Source organism: Musca domestica, unplaced genomic scaffold (assembly GCF_030504385.1).
Source record: "Musca domestica strain aabys unplaced genomic scaffold, Musca_domestica.polishedcontigs.V.1.1 144, whole genome shotgun sequence".
Taxonomy (NCBI): Eukaryota; Metazoa; Arthropoda; class Insecta; order Diptera; family Muscidae; genus Musca; species Musca domestica.
Genome location: NW_026712199.1, coordinates 544,784 through 572,782, shown reverse-complemented (window position 1 = coordinate 572,782; position 27,999 = coordinate 544,784). Strand labels below are relative to the sequence as shown.

The 27,999-nt window shown below is 37.4% G+C and overlaps 1 protein-coding gene across 1 annotated transcript; it reads right to left on the bottom strand.

Moving 5' to 3' along the window:
- Nucleotides 1-2: 2 nt before the first annotated feature.
- LOC101888303 (uncharacterized) lies at nucleotides 3-27,992 on the bottom strand. The gene is made up of 10 exons (XM_005182423.4): nucleotides 27,084-27,992; nucleotides 7,642-16,382; nucleotides 5,401-6,277; nucleotides 2,577-2,637; nucleotides 2,290-2,510; nucleotides 1,723-2,234; nucleotides 1,502-1,664; nucleotides 1,229-1,432; nucleotides 804-1,165; nucleotides 3-674 (listed from the first exon to the last, which is right to left on the bottom strand). The coding sequence occupies exons 1-10, from the start codon at nucleotides 27,640-27,642 to the stop codon at nucleotides 480-482; spliced, it is 11,895 nt and encodes a 3,964-aa protein (XP_005182480.2). The 5' UTR covers nucleotides 27,643-27,992; the 3' UTR covers nucleotides 3-479.
- Between the last annotated feature and the right edge of the window lie 7 nt (nucleotides 27,993-27,999).

Below are 27,999 nucleotides of genomic sequence, written 5' to 3'. Positions count from 1 at the left end.
GAATTAAGTAAACACATTCGAGTAAAAACAACTTTAGATATTATTTCACATAATTTATTATATAAAAATTTTGTTCATTGTTATAAGAATTACTTTTTTTTGTTCCACAATATGTTCTTTTGGAAAAATTCATGACTTGTTTTTAATATATTTTATTCCAAAAAAAGATCAAACTTAATAATAAAAAAACTATGATAGATGTACATATTTATTAAAAAATAATTTAAATATCAAGAAAAAAGAACAATTCAATAAATTCAAAATAATTAAAACAAAATATTACAAAGTCTCTTAAATTAAGTATTAAAAATAAATTGTAATAAATTAAATTAAACATTATTATGTAGAGTTCATAGAGACTACATAGGTTAACAATTTTTTTAATAATAATATTTATGTATATTACACAATATACTATAATAATAAATTTATTTACAATAGAGTATACAATGTTTTCATAATGTTTGTTTTGGTTTTCCTTAACAATTCCGGTATTGTGAGTCCTTATCGAAATGTATAATACGTATGAAACCATTTTCATAGCCAACAGCAACTAATTTCTTTGCACTTTTATTGAGGTTGCAACGCAGGGTATTGATACGCAAATAGGGTGTAACATTAATGGGAGCTCTTCGTTTTTCACTCAAGTAAGTGCTTTTTAATGATTCCTTGAGCTGGTAAAAGAAAAACAAAAATTAAAAAAGTCAAAAGAGATAGAAAATTGTCTAAAAGTACATAGTAAATTTAACCTATTTTATCATTTATATATGATCTTTTCCCCCATCTCTTCTCAATGCACTTACCTTTATCAATGGTTGTAAAACCAACCCATACTTCTCCTTATAGTCATTATCATACATTGACCATTCCATTTGAAGTTTTTCATTTTCTTTAACATCCGTCAGTCTTTTCAGTGGTGTCCCGTCCAATTGTTTAATGTCCATCGAAGAAAGTATACGCCTCTCGCCAAATTTTCTACCCAACACCAGTTCATAGTGCATTTCACGACAATCCATAAATACGATATCACCATTATCCACCGATTCCACACACATATTTGTCCATGGATTATAGTGGACACCGGTAACAGCACTGACAACAAAATCCAATTTTTGTTGTTGTGACATAATATTTGTGGGATTGATCAATAACACACTACGGCCATCTGAAAATTGCCAATTTTATAGATTAGATATGAATGTATTGTTTAAAAGTTTACAATACTCACTATTTGGTATTGCATCACAATAGGCCACCATGACAGGTTCCCATAGGGGACACCATTCCAGACCACGCACCACATTACGTGCATAATCTTCCTTCAATGGTATAGGCAGATTGAAATTTCGTATATCATATATAAGAAATTTGCGGTAAAAGCAATTTAATGCCAGCCACCGGGGTCCAAGGCTGTCATAGTGTACAGCAAAATCTGGAAAAGAGGAAATAAGTAAAAAAATTTCCTTTTATATAGAATTTTTTAAAAAATTCTCCAACTTACAGCGTACGCCCTTTTCTCCCACATAAAAGTAGTTCAAGGGAGCATATTGTATGATACCATTAACTTCAAACCGATTTAAGTTCTCTTCAGCATCATCACTTATGTCCCACATACCCAGACAGCCATTTGAATAGCTTGCAAAGATATGGTTGTGGCCATTAAACTACGGAAATGAAAAATATATTAGAATTCTAATTTTAATACAAAACTCATAATATTACCTCCGACCAACATATCTGCAAACATTGCGGATTTAACAAGACATGATCATCACTACTGCCATGCTGGCTCATAATGTCTATCATTAATTCAAAACTTGGTTTCAATTCAATTACTGTAAGGTCATTGGAATTTTCTGCTTTCGGAGACACCTCAATGGGTAAGGCATAAATATTTATGTTACTATCAGCTGTTGCCACAGCAACCAAACCCAGACGATTATCCTCCAAATTGTAGCCGCCACTTGGTAGAAATGCCATATTATAAACTGGACCATTTTCTATGGCAATGATGTAATGCACATGCATTTCCGGCACTCGTTTGCCATGCATCTTATTTTGCGTAACTTTAAACAAAACTAAACTCGTTTTGAAACGTTTGGGATTTTGAAATTTTGTAAACTTAAACATATCTCTGCGATAGGCTACCAACAGATATTGTTCACGAACATCATTGGGTAATGGTATCCAGGAACAGCTGATAATCGGGGCACCCACAAAACAAATGGCATCAGCTGAAAGAAATTCAATTAGTAATCTTTTTTTTAATTCAAAGAACAATTGACCTACATTCATAATGGAATTTTTCAAAACGTTCAATTTGTTGCCATTCCTCATCGCCATCGGGAGGCAAACCAATGGCAGGTGGCAATTTCTTCTTCGTTGACATGACAAATTTCATGGAAATATTTTGATTTGGTAGATATTTTTCCAAATTTTCCATATTGCATTTGGCGTATTGCGGCTTAAAATTCTCAAACAAGGGTTTCATGGAATAATTCAGGCTTGTGCTGGAAGAGGAAAAGAAAAGCCATTAGTTAAAAGTAAATTCATAGATTATTTTGGGAAGTACTTACAAATTTAACCATTTTTCCAAAACCATTTTATTTGGGCCATCACGGTTGCGTTTTTCAAAGACTAAAAGAAAAAAGTGAAGTAAAATTATAAAAGTATAAAGTTTTTCAAACCACAGGAGATTTCAAGGAAATGAGAAAAACAAATTAGCAAAGACTATAGTCGTGCGGGGCCGACCATGTGATATCCTACAACACTGTTATATATTTGAAAACGTTCTTAAGTCCAAACACATTTTAGTCGATTATTTGAATTAAATCCATACTGTCCTGCGCAAATGTTACCTTTGGTTTCTTACCGGAGATATTTTGCTTATATTTACACTCTATGTGCTATGAGCTAATAGGTATCCTAAACAATTGCACACAAAAGTTGTGGTCCAAGTTGCCCTCTTAATATAATTCAAGAGTCGTGCTAGACTTCTGCGTTGTTCTAAACCCTAACCTCATGCAAAATTCCATATCGATTGTTTTTTAATTGTAACTTGTAGAACCATTGCAGATCAGGAAAATTTTAACTTTTGGTCCATTTGAACCCCTAAATACAGGGTGAGATGAAAAAAACGGCAAACAACTTTAAACTGCTCTCATTTCTAAAACACTCGTCCGACAGCTGTTAAAATTATTCCAGCGATAGCTCTTTATATTGTTTACAAGCGTACAAAGCATTTTGGTGAGAATTTTCCAAAAAAAAAAAAAAAATTATTCGGAATTCAAACGTGATAGCGTGATTTCGTTAAATTTGTCTGGGAAACCACAATTGACTATCGTTAGAGCACTTCAGCATTTAAATGTGAATAAATCTTTTGTGTCTCGTACCATCGCTCGTTATCGTGATACTGGGAGCGTAGCCCGCCGTCAAGGAATTGGACGGAAGAAAAACGCAACATCAGCAGAAATGGTTCGAAAAGTAAAGAAGCGACTTGATCGAAACCCGAAATGGCCGAAAAATGTCGCGTGAGCTGAACATATCGCAATATTCCATTCGGCAAATATTGAAAAATAAACTCGAGGTAAAGCCATTGAAATTCCAAAAAGTGCAAGAACTTACACCGCAACAAAAAGCAAATAGACTCAAAAGAGCTAAAGAGTTGCTTCGCTTGGCCGAAAGAGGTGAACTGCCGAATTTGAGTTTCTGCGATGAGAAAACATTCGTTGTCCAGCAGTTTGTAAACAAACAAAATGGTCATGTTTACTTGCCAAAGAGGTCAGCTGAAAATGTGCACCTGCGGTTGGCCACCAAAACTCATGCGCCGGCCATGGTGATGGTGTGGGCCGCCATAACAGCCGATGGGCGCTCTCCGCTCATATTAATCGACCATGGCATCAGAATAAAAGTCGAATAGCACGCAAAACATTTTGGCCGCAGACCTTGGACATTCCAACAGGACTCAGCACCATCGCACTCAGAACGCGCCACCCAAGAATGGTTATAAAATGAGGCTCATCGCTTCATTTCCAGCGCATAATGTCAACCAAAATCTCCGGAATGGGTCAAAATACCGCAGAGCAACATTCGGGCAGCGTGTAACGGTTTCATTGGCCGTTTGAAGACCATAATTCGTGCCAAAGGTGACCAATTCGAACAAATCTAAACTTATTCTAAAATTTTATGCTATTTCGGAAATTTCTTTTCGTTTCATTTAATAAAATTTAAAAAAAAAATTAAAAATTATGGCGTTTGACTTTGTTGCGGTTTTTTACCTCACCCAGTAAATGCATACATGGACTAATGGACTGGCATGCATAAATCGACTCAGAAAGTGATTCTATGAATATCCTCAAAAGTAACTATGGGTCTATCTCGCTTTCTTCTCCATGTTATAAACAAATGTAAAAATACATAATACCCGTACCATTATGTTGTTTTTACATAAAAGTAATGGTCTATTTTACCCGGTAAAAATTGTCCGATGACGAAAAAAGATGATAGGCTTCTGACCAGCCCTAAACTCTAGCCCCTTGCTAAATTCCGCCTCGATTGGTCTATAATTTAGACCTGTAGAGCAGCTGTAAAATCAAAAAAAAAAATTCTGCCTTTTGTCCATTTCAAGCCTTTTGTCCATTATGCGATCAACTCCACAAATCCATTAACATGGACAGACGAACGCACGGGCATTCATAGCTAAATCGTCTCTGCTCGGCGAGATAGAAAGATGCATAAATAGTTTCTTATATCGGGAACCAATATTTCGAGGAGTAACATAATTTTTAGCCAAACCAAACTTATAATACCCCAACACATAGTGTTGTAGGGTATAATAATAGGGTTCCTTTTTTTAATAAAGCATGCCGGAAGCATGCTGGGATGTGGAATTTTTGTGGAAGAAAACAATGCAGCAGCAAAGAGAGGTAGACCACAGGGTTGGTTATATTAATTATTTCTGTTGCTAAATCTCAAGAAATCGTATGAAGATTTATATGGGCGAACTGACCAACCAGTACTTAGTTGGGGTGCTCAAGTACGATTAGTTCAAAACTTAAGATTCGGAGGCATAGAACATTTTTACGGGCTTCCTAAAGGAACAAAGGACGTAGGGTGAACAAGTATAAATTATTGGCGAAACTGACCCATGAATTAAGCCAGTAAAAAGTCTTCTATTTATCATCACTTTTATTAGGCCTACAACGTCGTTTTGTAGAGGAACAATGCTATCCGATACAATTTAACTTACGTTTTCTACGTGGACCTAAATTACCAACGATTCAATTTAGTGAAATTTAGAAAAATTAGTTTGAAACATTAAATCTCCGACGGTGAAATGAAAATATTTTTATGGCAAGGTATTGTTGTTTTTTAGTATTATTAAAAACATATATATCCTACCTCTTTTGCGGAAATTAATTCCGGTTGGCATTGCTTTTGATGTTCTCTTCCTCTTAAAACTCTTAGCAGTTTCCACATCGTTCAATTCATTTTCATCTTCTTCGACAGCATCGGATAAATCATTATCACCATCATCCGATGATTGTTCATCATCGGTTTTAATGTTACAATCCGAATCGGATAGAGAAAAATCTTCTTTGGGATGATGGGTTGCATTGACATGAGTCACAGCTTCCTTTTCGGTTTCGAAACGAAGCCGTTTACAACTTGTACAATAATAGCCCGGTTTTGCAATAAAACGACAAGATGCAATGTGTTGTTCTAGCTGCTCGATTTTATCGCTTACAAATTGACACAATTTGTTCGGACAAAAGGCTTTTTCAAATTTCCTGATATCATTGGACCACTTTTCTCGCACATCATCACCCAACGGAGCTGTATAACGTATGAAATCCTGTGGATTGAAATCATGTTTTTCTTCAGCATTCGTAATCAAATCGGCACCGAGTTGTTTGATTTTCGTTTCAGCCTTGATTGTCGAGTGACGTTTTGCCCGACCTGTTGCACTTAAAACTTGTTCCTCCGCCGGCGCCGTGTCCGCAATATCAGCTGCATCGGATGATTCGGTTTCCTTCAATTGTTTGAATTTCTCCGGACACGATCGTACGTGTGCAGTCAACGTACTAAGAGCATAATTCCGATGACAATATTCACAGTCCGCCCGTTGAGCTTCACTGCCGCAATTTTCAATATGCGTTAAAAGTCCCAAGCCCGAACGATAGAGTTTGTTGCACATGCGACAGGCTAAGCCCTTTAGTTCGGTGTCTTTGAGAAAGGTTATTATTGCATTTAGAACTGAGGGACGATAATCTATTTCCTGTAGGAAAAAAAACAAAAAAAAATATTCTAATATAAGTATAAGTATATTCTAATATAATATAAGTATAAATCATGTAATTAATACAAGTAAAAGAGAAGCTATGTTCGGTCGGGCCGAACTTTTTATACCCTGCACTAATCGGAAAGAACTTAAAAATTGAAAAAAATCCCCGAAAAATACCGCTCAAATGAACACCTTTATATGGAAGCTATACAAAGACGTGGTTCTGCAAAAGTATTTTTTGTCATAGGCTGTAGTAACGATTCCGAACTTTAAATACGAAATTTGAAACAGTTCTGGTGAATAATGTCGCTTAAATCATCAAAATACCCAATAAAGGCAGGTACCATTATATAGGAGCTATACGAAGGCATGAACCGGCACAGACAATTTTCTGTCAAAGGCTGTAATATCCATTACGAATTTCAAATACCAAATTTGAAACAACTCCGGTGAAAAATATCGCTAAAATCATCAAAATACCGAATATCAGGAGGTACCGTTATATGGGGGCTATGCGAAGACGTGGATCTGCACAGACAATTTTCTGTCATAGGCTGTAGTATTCATTACGAACTTCAAATGCCAAATTTGAAACAATTCCGGTGAAAAATGTCGCTAAAATCATCAAAATACCGAATATCGGGAGGTACCGTTATATGGGGGCTATGCGAAGACGTGGATCTGCATAGACAATTTTCTGTCATAGGCTGTAGTATCCATTACGAACTTTAAATAGCAAATTTGAAACAATTCAGATGAATAATGTCGCTAAAATCATCAAAATACCGAATATCGGGAGTAACGTTATATGGGCACTATACGAAGACGTGGAATTACATGGCCCATTTTTAGTCTTAGGCTGTATCAGCCATTACGAACTTCAAATACCGAAATTTGAAACAATTCCATTAAACAATGTCGCTAAAATCATCAAAATATCGAATATCGGGAGGTAACGTTATATGGGGGCTATACGAAGACGTGGACCTTCACAGACAATATTCTGTCATAGGTTGTAATATCCATCACGAACTTCAAATACCAAATTTGAAACAATTTCGGGTGAATAATGTCGCTAAAATCATCAAAATACCGAATGTCGGGAGGTGCCGTTATATGGGGGCCTACACGGCCCATTTTCAATACCAAAAGTCCTACAGATATAATATACATTTGAGTGAAATGTTATCAACGTACTTCATTTCGTTCGAAAGCTAGAGTGATTCCCACAGACGGACGGACATCGCTAAATCGACATAGAATTTTTTGCTGATCAGGAATAAATATACTTTGTACTGACCATCGAGATTAAGGCTACAAGCGGGTATTATTATTTAAAAATTTATTTTGCTACTCACCACTTCCTGCTCTCCAATCTTCCAGCCAACACCGTAATGTTGTGACAAATGAATTATCCATTTGGATTCGGTGGTACGTTTCAAACAGAGGCCACACTGAATTGGTCCCGAACCTGGATTGGACTCGAATGTTAGTACCTCATCCGTATCCAATTGTTCACGTTTGGTTATGAGCAATAGGCGAACATTAAATTGATTTTCCGCTGTCCTGTGTCTTGGCCTACTCTGTGCTGCAGGTGTTTTGGGTTCATCAGATTGAGGAGTACTTATTTCCGGCGTATCAACTTCATTCGGTATTTTCTTTTTTCTTCCCCGTTTACCCTTGGGCTGTGGTGTTGTGAACTCTTCCGTGGGTTGTGAGACATCAAGTGGTTCTACGATTTTCTGTGGACTCTCCACTTTTCCATCATCCAATATTGAGGTTGATGATGCGCACTCTGTGAGTATTTTCTTTTTTCTTCCCCGTTTGCCTTTCGGCTTGGACGGCGTTGTGAACTCTTCCGTTTGCTCGATTGCAGTTTCATTGATTTGTGAGACTTCAAGGGATTCTTTTGTGGCCTCTTGACTCACCTCTTCTACAGCCTGTGATCGATCGATTTTCGATCGCCGCCTTGAAGATGTTGTCGGTTTTATAGAAATCTCTCTTTTTGCTTTAGCTGCAGGTGTATTAGTGGCAACGCTTTCAGGAATGTTTACATCATATTTCTTTTTTCTTTCACGTTTTCTCTTCGAGGGCATAGGTATGAGTAGCTCCTCATTCGTATCGTTCGTTTCAACAAGACTTTCATTGGTTGCCGTATTATTCTCTGATGGTTCTATGATTTCAATCTCATTTTGCATTTCTTTTTGGGGAAATCTTTGTTTGCGTCTGCTTGCTGGCTTTTCTTCGACGGTGATTTCCACTCTGGGTGGTTCATTAACTTTATCATTTGATTCCCTGTTATTTTTTGCATCCGTTACAAAATCATCGGAAATTAAACGCCTCCGGGGGCGTTTTACTCTCCGACCAACGGCCGAGGGGGTATCAGAATCAGTTTCAGATATTTTGTTTGTTGTCTCCCCCTTTAAGGATATCACCACCGATTTTGGTTCAGCCATAGATTTTGTGGTATTAGAACTAACATTGCTATTGCAAGCCTCCTTCTTGTTATCCTTCTTCCTCCTTTTAGCACTTAATGAATCCTTATCGCTATTAATCACAGTTTTTACAGATCTTTTATTTCCCTTGATTTTCTTTTCATCTAAGGCCTCTGCTAACGCATTCTTCTGCACCTCTTCATCATCATCGTCCTCATCATTGGCAGGTGTGCTATCATCGGTTATATCAGTCTCTTCTATTGATTTTTGTTTGGCATCCCAACGCTTTTTCAGTGGCATAGAACGTTGACGCTGCCGCGTCGTTATGGATGCCACTCCATCTTTAATGGACGTTGGTGAAATTGCCTTGCCGGTGGTAAGCCAATTTTTCAATGTGCCCCCCTTGGTTGTGGAAGCCTTGGTAGGTGAATTCTTTTCATGGCCATCCATGGAGTGTGTATCAGGAGTTTTGCATTTACTCGATGATCCTAGGGAGGAATTGTCTTCAAACCCAAGGAAATCACTGGGACCCTCCTCATCTCCATAGCCATTGGATATGCTATCAAATTCTCGCTCATCCTCCGAGTCACTGGCAATTTTATGGGATTTTTTAATATCATCCAATGTTTTGCGCAATCGTTTTCGTGGACTCTGGCTTGAGATTTTCCCTGAATTATGTTCTGTGGTGCTATCATGACAAGAATCGCTAATATCAAGCGAAGACGATAAATGAGGAAGTCTCTCAGAGGTGTGCTCGGTGTCACTGGATTTCGAGCATAAACGTATTCTTTTTAGGGGACAAGAACTTGTGTCCTTTAATTTATCAAAGGGAGTGAAAGCAACATCTGCGGTCTTAGAGGCATGTCGAGTTCTCTTGCCCACTTCTTCTGTGCTGATTTCCACAAATGTGGGGTCATTATTTTTCTCACCTTGTTTAGAAGAGCGCCGTGTCCGCCTAGAACATTTTAATTGATTTTCCTTGTCTTTTGTGGGACTATCATCTGGCAAATTGGTATCTTTCGCATCCATGCCTAAAGGTATTTGATTTTGATTTTTAGAAGTCTTAAGACCTTCTGACATCTTGCCCTCAGCAGGTATGTCCCTCGTAGGTATGTCCACTTTACTTTCATTAATGTTACACAAACCCAATCGGGTAGATCTTCTACGTCTTATGGGACTTGGCGTTTCAGAAATTTCATGTGATCCCGATGGAGAGTCCGCACATTCCGGCACTGTTTCAGATTCACCTTCCGATTTATGACGTTTACGCTGCAGCCAGCTGTCACCTGGTATTAAATCGCTCAGCTTTTTAATACTTATTGTGGGTTGAGACATATTTAGAGTAACTTGACACTCCTCATTTGTCTTCGACTTGCCAGCATCTGCTCCAGGTAAATTATTGCCTTTGTTTTCCACTTCCTTCTCTTCGGGTTTCTTAATTTTATTTAGTAAATCCCTTATACCCTTAATTTGCTCCAATCTTGACATTCGATTAATGGGTCTTTTAAAGGGTATTTTTGGTGGGGGTGTCTGTTGCCCCGTTGTTGGTGGATTCTTTACAATATCAGCAAGAGAAATCTGGACAGTTTGTAATTCTTTGGATTGAGCAGCGGTTTCCAGTGCTGGCGAGAATGTTCCGGAAGTAGTTGGTTTGCTTTCTTCCGCCAAAGATTTCATCATTAGCTGTTTGATTGACTTTCTCATTTCCCTGGGGGTCGACGTTTTGTTGCAATTCTGGGAATTGGAATGTTTAGCATCTAAAGATTTTTTGGCAGCAGCTTTATCTACACTGGAGGAATTATTAGCTTCTAAAGAATTTTGCTCAGTACCCAAATGATTATCCGATAAGGAATCGTGAGGAGATTCATTCATAACTACCTCGATTGTTTTTCTTATTTGTTCCACATTTAAGGTCTTTGAACGTATCTCTTCACCGTCGGATATTTGAGAGGAACCTGTGTTATTCTCAAGAGATTTTCCAGTTTCCCTTGATTCATAAAGATCTTGATTTTCTCTGCAAATTTCCAACGAATTATTTACATCTACCTCAACATTTGCTTTATGCTGAGCACCTTCAATACCCGGCCCAGAAGAAATATCCTCCGGCATCTGACAGATATTCCTCCCTTCAGAACTTTCAGGTGTCTGATTTTTAGACTCAATTGCTTTTATTGTCGTGGTGTTATTATCTGTTATATTTTCTTCAGTACACCTCTTGTTTTGGTTAACATCATCATTTGCTCCCAACGATCCAATATTTCCTGCTTGAGTGGGGATATTCTCCGTTAAAATAGGAGGCTTCGGGATTGTTTCAATGCTTTGGCAGGTGTCATTGTTTTCATTTTTAGAATTGGAGTCCAAAGAAAGAGACTCGGTTGTAGAAATTTCCTCAGATTTTTTTGATACCTCTGGAATGGAAGTATCTGGTCGTTCAACTTGAGAACTTAGGGGATCGTTTTCATAATTTTTGGAATGAGCTGCAGTGTTTGTTTCTAATGGTTTTGCATTCGAATTCTCAGTACCAGTATTTTCAATTGGTTCCATGGGAACGAGAAGATTTTCAGAGTCCTTGGAGAGGGGTTGAGTTGAACCATCTGTATTTGCTTCATCGGATGTTGGACATGTAGGTTTTTCAGAACTTTTAAAAACTACAGAGCTTTTGGATATGGATTGTGGTCCCATATCTTCACTTGTTGCAATTGAAGATGCCTTGGATAAGGATTGAGCTTCGGGTGATTCTTTTAATACTTGATTTGTGGGATGTTCGAAAAGAATAGAATTTTCGGTACCGATGTCTTCATTGCACTCCTGGGTTGTAATAATTGTTTCAGTGCCATCAGGTGTTTCGAAAACGCTCTTTCCAACCTGATTATCATCTTTAGAGGATTTCGTTTCGGCCACATCTTGGTGTGTTTTTAAAACAGTCTCAGTTTCATTTGCATGATTTGTTTGTACCTCAGGCAATACAGAATTAGAAGAATCAATATCCTCTCTGTTCACACTTTGTGATGTTTCCATCAACTGATTGTTTCCATCTTCATCCCCAAAAACATTCTTGGTCATATTGATATCCATTTCGTTTCCCGTTTCAATCAGGGCTTGTTTTGTGGCTTTTTCACAATCTTTCACCTCTACAGATGCCGATGGATATTCTTTGTCCAAAGATGCAATTTTAGACTCTTCAAGATTGTTCTCGGCAATTGCTGGATTCTCGATTTCCTGTGTTGTTTTTCCGCCAGTATTGGATTGATTTTCCCCTCTAATTTGCATGCCAGCAATTGCTTTTTCCTTTGGTTTTCGGTTCTCCTGGGCAGAGAAATTTTCGGCTAGATTTCCTAATTGTTCTCTGTTTTCCAATTCAATGGTTGTTAAAGCACTTTCATTTAAAATCGATGCTGTTCCACCAGTTTTGGGATCATTCTCTTCTAAAGAATTTCCTGCTGCATTTGATATTGGTTCTGTGCTCGGCTCTGCGCAGGATGCTTCCTCGATTTCTTTCTCTCCTTTTTTCGCAGTCCTGCAATTTTCTGCAATATTTAAAGAATCTGAAGTAACTTCCACAGCATTTGACATTTCTTTTGCTCGGTTTTGCTCGGAAGACGATGCCTTAGTTGTTAATGGATCTTCTCCCTTAGTCTCAATATCCTTCTCTCCGGCTGTTTCGATTAAATCTGCATTGGTGCCTACTGAATTTGGTTCTATTTCTTTGTTCTGCTGTATTCCAATATCTCCTTTCGTCTTCATAGAATCTGATGAAATTGCAGCATCTTTGAGCTTTTGTTGTGCGTTCTCCTTTGCGGTGGCTGCAGCATTATTTGTTGTGGCCACCGTTGACATCTGTTCTTTTGGCTTCTTTGCCCCAACCGTGGGCGCTGTAGGTTTATTACGTTGTACCAAATTGATTTTACCCTTCTTAAAACGTGATATTCTTTTCGAAACTATCGAATTTGGCTCGCCGTTTTTGGATTTATTCTCTTCTTTGTCAGAAATATTTAATGTTTTGGTAATCGGCTCAGCTTCTTTCGCTCTGGACGACTCATTGTCTTTTCCTAAATGTGAGTTGTAAGTTTCCGACAGCGTTTCATTGCCAATTCCAGCTTCCGAGGAAGTTATGTTCTTATCATTATTTGAAATTTTCAACGTCTGTTCGAAATTCTTTGTCGAATTCTGGTTATCAGTTTTGTTGGCAGGTGTTTCATCTGTTGTAATTTGTTGCTGAGGTTTCTCTTCTCTATTGGGAACTGAAATTTCCGTTTCCATTGGTGTGTTTATCATGAGTTCGCTTGTAGGAAGAGTGTTTTCCATTGGCATAGAATCTCTTTTGCTCAATATTCTCTCTTCCTTATTGGGAACTGAAATTTCCTTCACATCTATACTTGTTGTGGTTGTTTCTTTCTTTTTCCGAACTGAAGTCCCCATCAAAATCTTTCTAATTTGATCTTCTCCATCGGAATGACTTGCACTTATAATTTCAGATATTTTCAAATCATTAGTGGGAGTTCCAATGGAAATATTTCTAGAACTCTCTACAGGCAATTTTTCATTAAGATTGCCAATGTGTTCCTTGGCAGATTCTACTGAATTCATATTTCTGTTCAAATTCTCTACTGAGTTTTCTGCCATGTTTAACACCTTAAAATTAATATCCCTAGGCATAGACATATCTTTTTTAATAGGTGATAATTTGGAGGGTGAAACTATTTTTATTTGTGGTAATCTTGCTTTTAGGTATTGTTTGAGTTCTTCTTGTGGCGACATGGTACTGGTGACTTTCGGGGATGATGACTTTTTTCCTCTTTCTCCAATTGTATTTATCGGTTGCCACATTGAATTAGGATCAACACCAAGCCTATAAATCGGCGTTTGCCTGGAATCCTTCTCTCCATTATCTACGGATTTTCGCAGAACATCACGGCCCTTGGAACTTTCGATAATAATTGTGTCCACCATGGGTACATAGGAGGAATTGTACTCATCATCGCTGTTCATATTTACAACTTTTCCAATGTCCATATGGGAATTGGTACGCACCCTCCTGGGGCTGATAACATCCTCGGCGCCCGGTGTGGTAAACTGTGATGTGGAAGCGTGACGTCTACGTGGTGAAGCAGCATTTGGTATACGCAGAGGTGATAGATTCATGGCACAAGAGGCATTTAAATTCAACTCCTCGGGCGATAATTCTAATTGGGTTTCTTCGGTAATGGGATTGTTATTGGCCAATGATGCAATGAAGTCAACAGCGGAGAAATTTGCTTCTTCGTCATCCTCATCCATGGGCTCATCCACTATTTCAACAGCTGGTTTCAAGTATTTGGTAGGCGTATAAGAGAGTTTTGTTGATTTAGAGGGCATGGTTTCTTGGCGACTTTCATGATTTAAGGTAGGCTGGGGTTGATAAGGAGTGTTGAAATTTTGTTTCTGGAGAGGTACTTGCTTATTTGTAAAACTCACAATTGCCGGTGTGGTAGCCGTATTTCCATCCGACTTTTGAGGGGTTGTATTTTTTCTCACAATCAGATAAACTTTTTGCCCGGCAATGGTTTTCGGCTTTAGATCTTCCCCTGTGGTTTTGCCAATTTGCATCTGACGCTCTCCCCCCGATATCTTACCAGTTTGGTCACTTGTGTTTGATGCCTTGTTCACAGCCCTTTGGGCAATAATCTTTGCCAAATCTGCAATCTTCTCAGGCGGTAACTGCAACTTCGAGGCATTTACAATAATCTTTTTATTTTGCCTTGAAGAGATAAGTACCATGCCTTTTTGATTGGGATTTTGACTGTTCAGAGGTTGTATCAAGGGTGGACTTGCAGCTGTAACCGAGGTTTGCTCCGAAGAGTCATGTATTTTGGGTGATGTAGAGGTGCTTTCAGCTGCAGGAAAATCATCTGGATTTTCTTGTTTTATAACCACTTCGGGAATGGGCTTGTGAGGCCTTGCAAAACGCTGTGGGGCATCAAATTTAGAGGTGGACAAACGTAAGGCCGTCAAATCAATCATTTCATCCTGGGAGAGTACCTTGTTTTCCAGAACAATTAGCGAATTGGGAGCTAGGGAATTATTAACAGGCACGGACACAGTTGAAGTTGTGTTTGCCACACTCTCAGCAGCAGCCTCTTCTGCATCGGATGTGTTATTGGCCAAGTGATAAGAGGTTGTGGGGGGCTCCATGACATTGTTGTGTGCCAACATTTGATAGTAACTTTGATTTGGTGATGGATAGGGCTTCTTAAAGATATCAATGTTGGGTAATGGAGCCTCCTGCGGCACATTTGCTGTGGGAAAAGGAGTCTTTAGGGGAGATACATCGGGTACTACAATTCGTTGTTTCGCTATTGAAGCTGGTGATGTCTCAGATTGTTTGACCATTGAAATTTGAGTATGTACTGGCTTCACCGAAGCCTTGGGTATATCACAATCACCACCACCACTGATTTGTGGAACATTAGGTGCGGTGTAATATTGTGGTTTGGCAATGGTAGTTGGAGGCTTGGTTTGTCCATCAAAATCTAGCTTCCTTGCTATATCTTGGGGAGATTTTTGTGGCGTTTTTGGCTTTGTTGGTAGCTTATTGCTGGGGGTGCTGTGTTGCAATGCATGTCCTTGAAAGTTTTTATTAAAGACATATGGAGAATTTAGCAAGTTTTTGTTGTTGGCATTCAGAGGTTTTATCATAATATCGGGATTATTGTTATATGGGATGTTTGACATTTCGGATTCGGGTGTTGAATGATCTGCCATTGCTGAGGCTGAAAGGGGTGGGGGTGCTGGCGGTGGAGGTGTGCCATAATTTTTGTTTGCAATTGTTGTGGGCAGCGCTTGGTTTAGATTGGGCAAATGTTGAGCGGCTGTTGTTGACAAATATGGTATATGGTTCGCATTGCGATTATAATTATCCTGAAAAATTTCACCCCATTGATCCGAAGGCTGTTGTCTATTGTGGTTGTTGAGCTTAAAATTGTGTTGTGTCACATTCAAGCTGTGTGAAGCAGGCAGATTTATATGAGAATATATATTAAATGGCGATTCATCTCCCCCATGATTGGGTAATGAGGGATTTCTCGATTGATTTCCACTTATAGTTGGCGCTGAATATGGCAAGAAGGCTCCCGATTTTTGATATAGATTTGGTGTTGACCCCCATTGATTGTCATGGCTAATGGCATAATGTTGGGGTGGAGCGGCAGTATTACTTCTTGCTTTCACATGTTGGGTGCCATTATTGATCGGTACTTTTGGATCTCCAGCGAATTGCTGATCATGCCTTCGTTCCACATCTGAATTTTGTAATAATTGTCTGGAATTTTTGGTGAAAATCCGTGAGGGTGGTGTTGAGGGTGTAGTAGCTGAATTTGGAATTGTTTGTGGTGCTGGTGGTTGTAAAGGTGGCGGAGACTGCTGCATTACATTGCTGGGCGGCTTCAGATGGGCATATTGTTTTTGCCCCTTTTCATTGACATAGAATGTTGGCGGTGAGGAGTTCTGTCTTTGCATAAGCTTTTGATGTAGCAAACTTTTAACATGTTTCATACGTTGTTCAGGAGTTAGATCATTTGTGGTTGGTAGCTTAGTGACTTCGTGGCTAGGCGATGTTGTTTCCGGCGCGGTAATTGTAATTTTGGGTGGTATTATTGGTTTTACGTTTGTGGACTTTGGCTGAGCAGCTAAAGGAAGAAAAAACGAAAAACAAATAACGATTACTATTTGGAAAGCAATTAGGGGATAAAGAACAAGTATTTCAACTTATGCTACTACATTTTTTTAATTTTAGAATTCATTACTTTTAATATATTGCTCGGGCCGAACTTTGAATACCCTTCACCACTCGGAACGAATTTGGCAATTTTTCAAAAAATAAAATCCGTCAAAAATACGGTTAAAATCTTAAAATACCGAATGTAGCCGTTTTATTGGGGTCTATATATTGGAATTATAAGGCCGAGGACTTTTCACAGCAATTGAATTTTATTGAATGACAAGAAAATTAGAAAATATTTTCAATGCATACACATTTTCTATCAAGGCTAGCTAGAACACAATGTTAAATAAATTACAAAGTATAAATGAACAAAGTATAAAATTGAACGCCAATCCAACACTCCTCCTCGTTCATTTTATATTACACTTCAAACGTAGAAATTCGTGTTTTGATATTGGTAGAGGCTTTGTTAAAATATCCGCTATCATATCCTCAGTCGGACAATATTCACAAATTATTATATTGTTCTTCACCAATTCCTTTGTAAATTTATATTTAATATCCATATGTTTTGTTCTAAATGAAAATTTATCATCTGTAAGAATTCGAAGACAACTTTGATTATCATTGAAAATAACAGTAGGTTTGGTAGGAGGTTCATTGAAATCTCTGAGCAGTTGTCGCAACCATTTAGTTTCCTTTCCGGCTTCAGACATAGATATGTATTCTGCCTCACAAGTGGAAGTAGCGACGATGGATTGCTTTTGACACGTCCATGATATTGTTCCTCCATTATAAAAAAATATGCGACCACTTGTTGACTTTCTTCCAATTTGATCATCAGCCCATGATGCGTCTGCATAACCAATTAATTCCAAATTATCTTTTTGAACATTGCTCAAGTTTAATTTCATGCTTGCAGTGTGCACCAAATATTTTACAACTCGTTTACTTTGTTTCCAATCTTCTTCCGACGGATTTGAAACCTTCTGTGACAAGAAACATACTGATGCAGAAATATCTGGTCTCGAATTAACAGATATATAAAGTAAATGACCAATAAGTTTTCGATATTTTGCATTAGTTTCCAACAAATTTGAATTGTTTTTCTTTCCGTAATTTATATCCATAGGAGATTTTGACAACTTGCAACTTCCTAGGCCAAACTCATCTGCTAATCTTTTAATATATTGGGATTGACAAATTTCATAATTTCCATATAAATCTTTACTAATTTGAATTCCCAAATAACTTCTTATATCTCCCAAATTCTTCATAACAAAACTGTCAGATAATATTTTTTCTATACATTGTATCTGATCAGTTGTTGAACATGCCAAAATTATGTCATCAACATATATAATAATATAGCATATTTGGTCTAATATATATCCGGAATAAAAACAGGGGTCACTCACGCTTTGTTTTAATTTTGCCTTTGTCAATGTTTCATTCAATAAATTATTCCACGACCTTGAAGCTTGCTTCAACCCATATATGGCCTTCTTTAATAAACAAACATTTTTCTCATTTCCATCTTCAAAACCTTTCGGTTGTACCATGTAGATTGTTTCTTCCAAATTTCCATTGAGAAATGCGGTTTTTGCATCTATATGTTGTACAATCAGATTTCGTTTCGCAGCAACAGAGAGAAGCATTCGAAAAGTTGTATGCATGACGACAGGCGAAAACACTTCATTGTAGTCTACTCCATATTTCTGCGAATATCCTTGGGCAACGAGTCTTGCTTTATAACGAACAAAATCCCCATTGGCATTTCTTTTTAATTTGAAAACCCATTTACTGCCCACCGCTTTCCTCCCTTCAGGTAATGGTACTATGTCCCATGTATTATTAGTTCTCATAGCTTTTATTTCTTCTTGCATAGCATCAAACCATTTGTCCTTATCATCGCCTTTAATAGCTTCATCATACGTTTTCGGTTCTGGTTCGTGATTGGCCATCCAAATTTCATCTATTAATCGTTTAGCTGGAATACCCTTAGTTGATCTTTTGGACACGCGTACTGTTTGCTCCTCATCATTCTCACTCTCCTCCTGAATTTGCACATTACTGATTGCTCCTTCATTTTCTTGATTACTTGAAACAGACCTTGATGTTAGATTTTCATCACTATTGGAAACAGAATCTGAAACTGGTAAATTCTCCTCCTCAATCTGTAATGTGCCTTGTTTCTTTTGTGGGAAATCCATTGAGCAATCTCTTAATTCTACTTCTGTAAATCTTACATCCCGACTTACGACAACCTTGTTTTTAGACGCATCGTAACATCGATAGCCTTTTGAATTTGCATCATATCCGAGAAAAATCATCTGATTTGCCGTTGAATCTAACTTTTGCCGCTTTTCAGATGGTATATGTACGAAACATTTTGAACCAAATATATGAATATTTGAAACATCTGGCTTCTTACCATACCATAATTCATAAGGAGTTTGTTTTGTTGCTCTCGTTAGCACTCGATTTTGTATGTAGTTTGCTGTTGACACGGCTTCACCCCAGAATGATTTTGGTAAATCAGCGTCAATAAGTAAACATCGACTCATTTCCACAAGTGTGCGGTTCTTCCTTTCAGCCTTACCATTTTGCTGTGGAGAGTAAGGGGTGGTAAATTGAACTTGGATACCTTCCGATTTTAAATAATCTTGTAGACGTTTTCCTGTATATTCACCGCCTCTATCGGAACGGATTACCTTGGGGTTACTGCCAAAAAGAGTATTGCAAAACTTTATGAATTCTCTTATAGTCCCTTCCACTTCAGACTTCTCTTTTAGCAATTGTATCACTGTGAAACTTGAGAAATCATCTATAAAAGTGACAATATAACGTTTTCCATTAGCTGTTGCAGTCTGCATAGGTCCGCATACATCCGTATGGATTAAATCTAGTGGAGCTTTAGATGAACATGTTGACTGTTTTGGAAAAGGCAGCCGAGTCATTTTTCCTTTTATGCACGTTTCACAAGATTCTTTAATATTGCAGTTGACTATTTTCATACCTTCAACTAATCCGTCTGCTTCCATTTTACGAATTGCTTTTGGATCCCTGTGGCCTAATCTGCGATGCCACTGATGAATACAATTTTCATTATGTTGTGTCAAGGTACAAACAGCATCTGGTGTCCTTAAAATATACATTTCTCCACTAACATCTGCAATTCCGACTGTTATATCTCTTTGTGTAATTTCACAAACATTTCCTTTAAATTTGACTTCATATCCATCCTTTGACAGTTGTCTAACTGATAGAATATTCCCAACAAGGGTAGGTACATAAAGAACTTCTTTCATTGAAATTTTTCGTTCAACACCATTATCATTCACTATCTTTAAATCACCATATCCTAATCCTTGAACAAAAATATTTTCGCCATTTGCTAATTGCAATGTACTTTTGTATGTCTCATTTAAGGATCGAAAAAATTCTTTATTGTTCACCACATGCCTTGTAGCACCTGAATCGATTAACCAAGAACCTTTACTTGCACTTCCAAAGTTGAAAAGAAAATCATTCGGCGGTTTTGGCGATTCCTGCTTTTCTTCAATCGCGTGAACCTTATACTTGTTTTTGCTGGTGTCTTGCTTTATTTTCCAATTTTTATATTTTACACAATTTTTCTTTTGGTGACCAGGCTTTTTGCAAAAGAAACACGTCTTATTGGAATTGTCAGCAATTTTCATAACAGCATCATTTGAAACGCCATTAGAATGTAGTCGTCTTTCAAATTCAGCAATGACCCTTTGTTGAACAAATGCGAACGTAATCTCCTCTTCTTTGCGTGATTCGAGTGATGTTATCAACGTATCATAGCTCTCTGGAAGACTACTGAGTAACATAGCAGCACTCCATTTATCCGTCAATGTCTCTTCACCGATATCTCTTAATTTTGTGAATAAATCATTCATGTTATTAATGTGGCTTACCGCATCATCTCCTTCTTCAAGCTTCAATGAGCATATAGAACGCATCAAAAAGACTTTATTCGTTAATGTATTTCGCTCATGATACTCTTTTAAAGCATTCCAAGTCTCTTTTGCTGTTTTAAGGTGCCTTATATGACATAATTGATCGTCCATCACTAAGAGACCGATTGTGCCTCTTGCCTCGTCATCCTTTTCATCCCAATCACTAATTGCTGCCGCATTTATAATATTACCTGCTTCTCCTCGATTTTCACGGGGTCTTGGTCCTTCAATTACTTTCTTCCATAGATTTTGCTTCCTTAGCAATAGTTCCATTCTGAATTTCCAATTTGCATAATTGGAATTGTTCAATTTTGAAAATCTTGGTTTAGCTTCAGCCATATTGCCTTTACTCCTTATTGAATTCTGTTCCTGGAAATATTGATGTCCTTAGTATTTCTTGATAATCCTTGATCCTTTTGTCGATTGTTGAAGCTCTTTAAGGGCCCATAACCTATTGGAATTATAAGGCCGAGGACTTTTCACAGCAATTGAATTTTATTGAATGACAAGAAAATTAGAAAATATTTTCAATGCATACACATTTTCTATCAAGGCTAGCTAGAACACAATGTTAAATAAATTACAAAGTATAAATGAACAAAGTATAAAATTGAACGCCAATCCAACACTATACGATGACGTGGATCTGCATAGGCAACTTTTGCCATAAGCCATTACAATATTCAAATGTGAAACTTGAAAAAAATTGGTGAATAAAGTCGCTAAAATCATCAAAATACCAAATATCGGGAGGTACCATTATATGGGAGCTATACGAAGGCGTAGACCTACACGGACAATTGTCTGTCATAGGCTGTAGTATCCATTAGGAACTACAAATACCAAATTTGAAAAATTTCCGGTTAATAATGTCGCTGAAATCATCGAAATACCGAAAATAGGGATTTGCCGTTATATGGGGGCTATACGAAGACGTAGACCAGCACATACAATTTTCTTTCTTAAGCTGTAGCATCTATTACGAACTTCAAATATCAAATTTGAAACAATTCCGGTGAATATTGTCGCTGAAATCATCAAAAATACCGAATATCGGGAGGAGCTGTTTTATGGGGGCTATACGAAGACGTGGACCTAAACAGACAATTTTATGTCTTAGGCTGTAGTATCTATTACGAACGTCAAATACCAAATTTGAAACAATTCCGGTGAATAATGTCGTTAAAATCATCAAAATTCCGAATATCGGGAGGTGCCGTTATATGGGGGCTATACGAAGAAGTGAACCTGTACAGACAATTTTGTGTTATGGGCTATAATACCCACTACGAACTGCAAATACCAAATTTGAAACAATTCTCGTGAATAATGTTGCTACAATCATCAAAATACCGAATATCGGGAGGTGGCGTTATATGGGGACTATAGACAATTTTCTGTCATAGGCTGTATTATTCATTACGATCTTCAAATACCAAATTTGAAACATTTCCGGTGAATAATATGACTAAAATCATTAAAATACCGAATATCGGCAGGTACATGGTCCATTTTCAAAACTACATGGCCCATTTTCAATACGAAAATTCCTGCAGACATAATATACATTTGAGTAAAATTTTATCAACGTACTTCATTTCGTTCGGAAGCTAGAGTGATTTCAACAGACGGACGGACGGACATCGACATAGAATTTTATGTTTATTAAGAATATATATACTTTGTGGGGTCTAAAATATATATTTCGAGGTGTTACAAACGGATTGATAAACTTAATATACCCTCCACACTATCGTGGAGGGTTTAATCAAAAACAAAATAAAGTAACATTTTGTTTTTAGTTTTAACCGCCAGTTTTAATTGATCAACATTGTTATTAACGATTTAAAAAATTAATGTTTTCGCAGAAATAATATTTTATTTTTTTAGAAATATTTTATAAATCGTAAACAAAATAATAATAAAAAACTAGACAACCAACCCATCATGCCGCCATTGGGACTCGAACCGAGGGTCTTGTCTCTCCCTCATTATTCTGTTTTACTAATTTCGCCGAAGATCTCAACGCACTCGGCCAAATTTGACTAACTCGAATTTTGTCAAATGTTCATGATAAGCATAGGGTTATTTTTAGAAATAAAATCGAAAACAGCTTGTCGTAAAATATAGCGACCGGTTTCGTGTGTGTTGCGTAACAGATAGATACCAACACCATCACCATCGTGAATGGAATTTTGTATGTGTGTTAATTGGTGTTGTTGACGGGATTTGAACTTGAGTTGCTGAGAATACAAGACAAGTAGTGTAAGCTTAAGTACCTCTCCTGCTAGCCAACTGGGCCATACAGTATCAGTGGACTACCGTGGCAAGTGTCGTATATTAATATTATTATTTTGTATAGTAATTGGTTTTCGTTGTAAGGTATAATTTTAAAGGGCTGTGGTATGGTTGAGAAAAAAGTGCCATATTGCGGTATATTTTTATTTTACAGGAATAGTATTTATATTTTAAATGTTAACAAACGCAATGTCCCGCAATGTCTAATTACGAGAAAGAGCAATCATGGATTTTTTTATTGTTTACGGACATTGGGAAATCCCATAGCCAGCATAGATATACCCATTTACAATGTGGTGTAATGTACGGATCGACGACATGTTTTGATAAAAGAAAAACAAACAACGCCGTAATACATTCTGTTGGGGTTAATACCTGACCATTTTTGTGCCGGACTAGGAAATACTATTATTACAAAGAGGACCATTTTCATTTTTCATTTCTATATGATTGTAATACGATTGTCGTATACCCTCTATGTCCTAGCACTTTGTTGTAGGAAGTGATATCAAAAGAAGTACCAAAAACATAATTAGACGACATCAAAAGTTATTCACTTCAATGTTAGGAGGGAGAATCCCTCTATTTGGCAACCAACGACTATTTTCGGCAAGTTAGCGACCAAGAAAAAAAATGTTGCTAAGCTCTAGCGATAGCAACAGTTCTTTAATTTAGACACTTCATTCAAATTTTGCGATTTAACGGTATCGATATTTGTCGTAACCCAAAAAAAAATAAGTTACAGAATCTCACTACAGTTGTGGTTGCCTTGGCACCTGAGGTGGCGAAGAGGCTATTCAAACGGCTAATTATTTACAAAAAAAGGTGTGAAGTCAAAGAATGGTACGACCAATACAGTACGCCAGCGAAACCTAAAAAGGACGTCCATAATGAGGAAATCTCCGACCGCAAGGATGAGATCCTACCAGGCGATTCCAGCCTAACTGACCGCATCGACGACTTGATGAATAACATCAAGCTCACATACGATGACCTGATTGAGTCAGATGGAAGATGAGGATAATTCTTTACGAATCATGTTTTGTAACTTCGCAAAATCGTGGACGAGGATCCGAATTTGCCCATCTGCTACATCGAGACCAATTTTAGGTTCAAAGTACCTCTTACCTAAGGGTGAACTTTTGGTGGAAAGGATTCTTCTTCGGGAAAATAAGGCTACGATGATCACAAATTCGGGACCTAGAGCTAAGGTAAAGCTACTAAAGCTGTACTAAGGGGTCTGGATTGTCAAAAACTCGAGAGGCTATATGTAGTTTAGCACTAAACAACAAAACTAAGGACAAGCAATCGGTAGCTGATCTGAGTAGTTACTATTCCCGCGCTGCAAAGCTTGCAAACCGGAGAAGCTAGTTGAAAGATAATCGTACTCGAAAACTTCCTCTCATGCACAAGCGCCATCTGTCAAGAGGACCCTTTCCATAAATGCAAGATGGGGCGGGAGCCTTTACTCCATCTGTTATCTCCGCAGCAGCATGATAGGGAAAAGACGAAAAACCATGGATACTTCAGAAAGGTCTACTTCGAAATATACGTGTACATAGAGAAAGAATCCCTATGAGAGGGTGGCATCGAAGAGCCCCAAAGACGACCTCCGACTAGCATTCATTGACAGGTCTGACCCAGAAGTTAAAATCAGTGAAACACATTTCTTTCTTTTCCAAGGAAATCTGAGGAGGGTCATTGTTTCTATAACTGGAAAGTCTGCACATCACTGCCGGCTTTGCGGGGTACCTGGTCATTGCAATATTGAAAGAAATTAAAACGCCCTCATTTGTCAGTTTTCCACAGCTTAAGAGCTACTCTTAATTAGGAAGAAAGCAAAAGCGGGCTAGTACAACAAACCACGGCCAGATGTTTCCTTCCCAGAGAACACAACAACATCCGATTAACATCCGATGAAGAACGTCCAAATGGGATAGTTCTAACATCAAGTAGTGCAAACCATGCAAGGACAAGGAAGAGAATGAAACAATTGATCATCTCTTATGGCACTGTACCGCTTTAATCAATTACGAATTATTGGGGAATTTTCGACTCCTGATCTCAGTATGCATTCAGACACAGATCCTGTTGTTATCTATAACATCACAAAAAGGCTATATTGACTCTGACATGATCCTTCTCGACGTCATTCTCCTTCCTTTAATTTTTCTGCCAACATTAAATTCTTTTTTTTCGTTCTTTTCTCCTCTCCTTCCACTTGGTGACCACTTGGACAGCTAATAGGATGGATCTTAATTTATTTTTTTCATTTCCAATGGAGAAATGATGACGATGAGACTGGAGGAAAGCCCTAATGGGTGAAATTTTCATACCTAGAAATATATGGATAAAATGTGGACCATATATGGGTTCCTAAAATTAATATTGGCCGTATCAATATAAATGTCAGGTTTTCTTTTTATACCCTCCACCATGAAAAGGAGGGTATATTAACTTGGTAATTCCGTTTGTAGCATCCCTAAATATTCGTCGTAGACCCCATAAAGTATATATATATTCATAATCAACATAAAATGCTAAGTCGATTTAACTATGTCCGCCTGTCTGTCTACTGAAATCACGATACAGGCCATATTATTTGACGTAGAGTGTCAAAATTTAGCAGAACAGTTTGTATTGTGCCTAGGATGATTGGCATTGAAAATAGGATATATCGGTCCACGTTTTGGTATATTCCCCATAAAATGTTACCCCCCGATATGGGTTTTTTGTTGATTTTCTGCCACACTTTTCCACGGATTTGTCTAAAAATTAGTACTTGTAGGTTATAATAGGTTCTAGCTCGTGTGGCGAAACATTGTATGTATAGGTCCAAGTTTTTATATAGCCGCCATAGAACGGTACCCGCTCGATATTTCGATGAGTTTTGCCACATTTTTTTTCACGGATTTATCTAAAAATTGGTATTTGTAGGTCATAATGTGTTCTAGCTGCGGCAGCGAAACATTTTATGTAGAACCGCCATAGAACCGTACCTCCCGATATTCGGTATTTTGATGAATTTTGCCGTATTTTCTACGGATTTGTCTAAAAATTGGTATTTGTATTCGTAATGGTTTCTAGATCCGGTGGCAGTTCATATTATATATGGGTTAATGTTTTGTTATAGCCCCCATAGCATATTGCATCAGCCCCTCCCAATATTCGGTATTTTGATGATTTTTGGCCACATTTTTTCGCGGGTTTGTCTAAAAATTTGCATTTGTATTTGATATTCGGTATTTTGATAATACTATTCACATTTACCCACGAATTTGTTTCAAATTTGATATTTTAAAAGATGTGGTACATTACAAACCTTAAAGTATAAAATTTTCTATAGAGGTTTCCGTTTTGGTATGGCCCGCCTATAATGGCCTAACCTTTTTGTTTTGTTTTTTTTTTAATTTAACAGCATTATCCAAATGGTCTTACTGATATTTGTAGTTTAAAGTACAACACGTTTGAATTCAGATACTTTTATAAGAACATGTTTTCTTTACCCAATGGTGGAGGACATTAAAAGTTTGACCCGGCCGAACTCAATGTTTTTGCTTGTTTTCATAGAATCATGTTTTGAAAACTCTACCAGGACCAAAAGTTTGGGCTTTAATTTGGATTGTTATTTGATTAAAAAATTTGAATTCCTATCATGTATATTCCTAAAATTTCTGCATGCATATTTTTATATTTTTGCATGAATATAAATATCAGACAGGTATCGGAAACCATACCTTCTATATAAGTCGCCATGGTGTAAAGTAGATATAAAAAAAATTTGAATGTTTTTAAGCGTTAAAATCGATAATTTCTCCTTCCTTCGGCAGGGAATTGAGGGTTTCGTAACTGAAAGATATATCTAAATCTATTATTTTCCAAAGGGACCTTGATTTTTTCCCCACTATTCGAAAAGGGTAAAAATGCCTGGGAAAATTGCAAAAAACCAATTACTTTCAGCTAATTCAAACTTTATGTATTAACAACTGATCTCTTATATTATGATACATAGATACAAATCGTGGACTATTTTTGGATATCAGTAATTTTTTTCAACTACCATTTGTTTATTAATGGTAGCTAAAAAACATTACTGATATCCAAAAATAGTCCACGATTTGTATCTAGGTATCATAAAAGGTCGGCACAAAAACAAAAATAACAATACAAGTCCCGGATTTGAACTCATGTACAAGAATGTTGTAGACAACAACACTAACCCTTCGGCCACAGGCTGTTCAAATTTGAGTGTATACAATGTTTAATATACCAAACCAAAATTAAAACATGATTTGGAAAGAGCGATCCGCAGTAATTAAAAACAAATTGCAACAACGTGCTAAAATAAATAAAAACAAAAACAAACGATAATCTAAACTTACAAGGCGATTTTAAAGCAGCAGCAGTTTTAACCGGCATATGGACTGTTGGATGTGCCGCCTTTGATGGTGCAGAAGCTGTTGATGTTGCAGACACTCCACTTGTTGTGGGAAGTTTTTTCACACTATTCACATGATTGGAAGGCACATTTGATGCAGAGCTGGGGCTGGAGTTGATTGTTGGTAGGGGTTTCGTAGGTAGTGATTGCTGTGTTGTTGCTGTTGGTTTGGTATTCAATTTCGTCGCCTGTTTTTGTTTACTTAAGGCTTCTGCTATTTTACGATCCAATCCAGATTGTTGTAATTTTCTTACATCTATGGGTCGTATGGTGCGTATAAGGCGTCTACCATCACCCATCGGGTTGGTAGCTTTTGTAATGGGCTTAGAAGTTTCATTGATGGCTGTTTCTCCTGCAACATCCCCAGTACTTTTTGGAGGTATGGAGGAATTTCCATTAACCTCATTAGAGGTTGACGGTTTGGTTGGTAATGGCGTTGGTGGAGCGGATTCTGCTGTTGCACTGGGCACATTGCCTTCACTTGGAGGATGCGAAGAACTCATTTTAAGATTTGTATTTTTTCACTTTGATCAACTTATAACAATTTCACATTATATTATTATTTATTTACATCATCCTCATTAGCAGCTGAACACATAGCACATAGCTTTGAGGAATTATTTCACATTTTTTCAATTTCTTTCATTAGTGCGACGACAGAACGAAACGACGTCATTGAGACGGACGCATGCTTTTCTTCTTAATCACCAAGAATTTGTTAAATACAGGGGTTTGCTGTATATTTTTCTTTATTCACATAACTTTATAGATTGGGCATTCGGTAATTGCGGCCAATTCTTATACAATTTGCGAATTTAATTGCGAAAATTTGATTTTTTCCTTATAGTTTCAGAAAGCAC

Coding starts and splice junctions, on each gene's coding strand:
- LOC101888303 (XM_005182423.4), bottom strand. CDS start 27,642: ATGAGTTCTTCGCATCCTCCAAGTGAAGGCAATGTGCCCAGTGCAACA. Junction 2,511..2,576: donor TTGGAAAAATGGTTAAATTT/GTAAGTACTTCC, acceptor TTCCTCTTCCAG/CACAAGCCTGAATTATTCCA. Junction 1,433..1,501: donor GGGAGAAAAGGGCGTACGCT/GTAAGTTGGAGA, acceptor CCTCTTTTCCAG/ATTTTGCTGTACACTATGAC.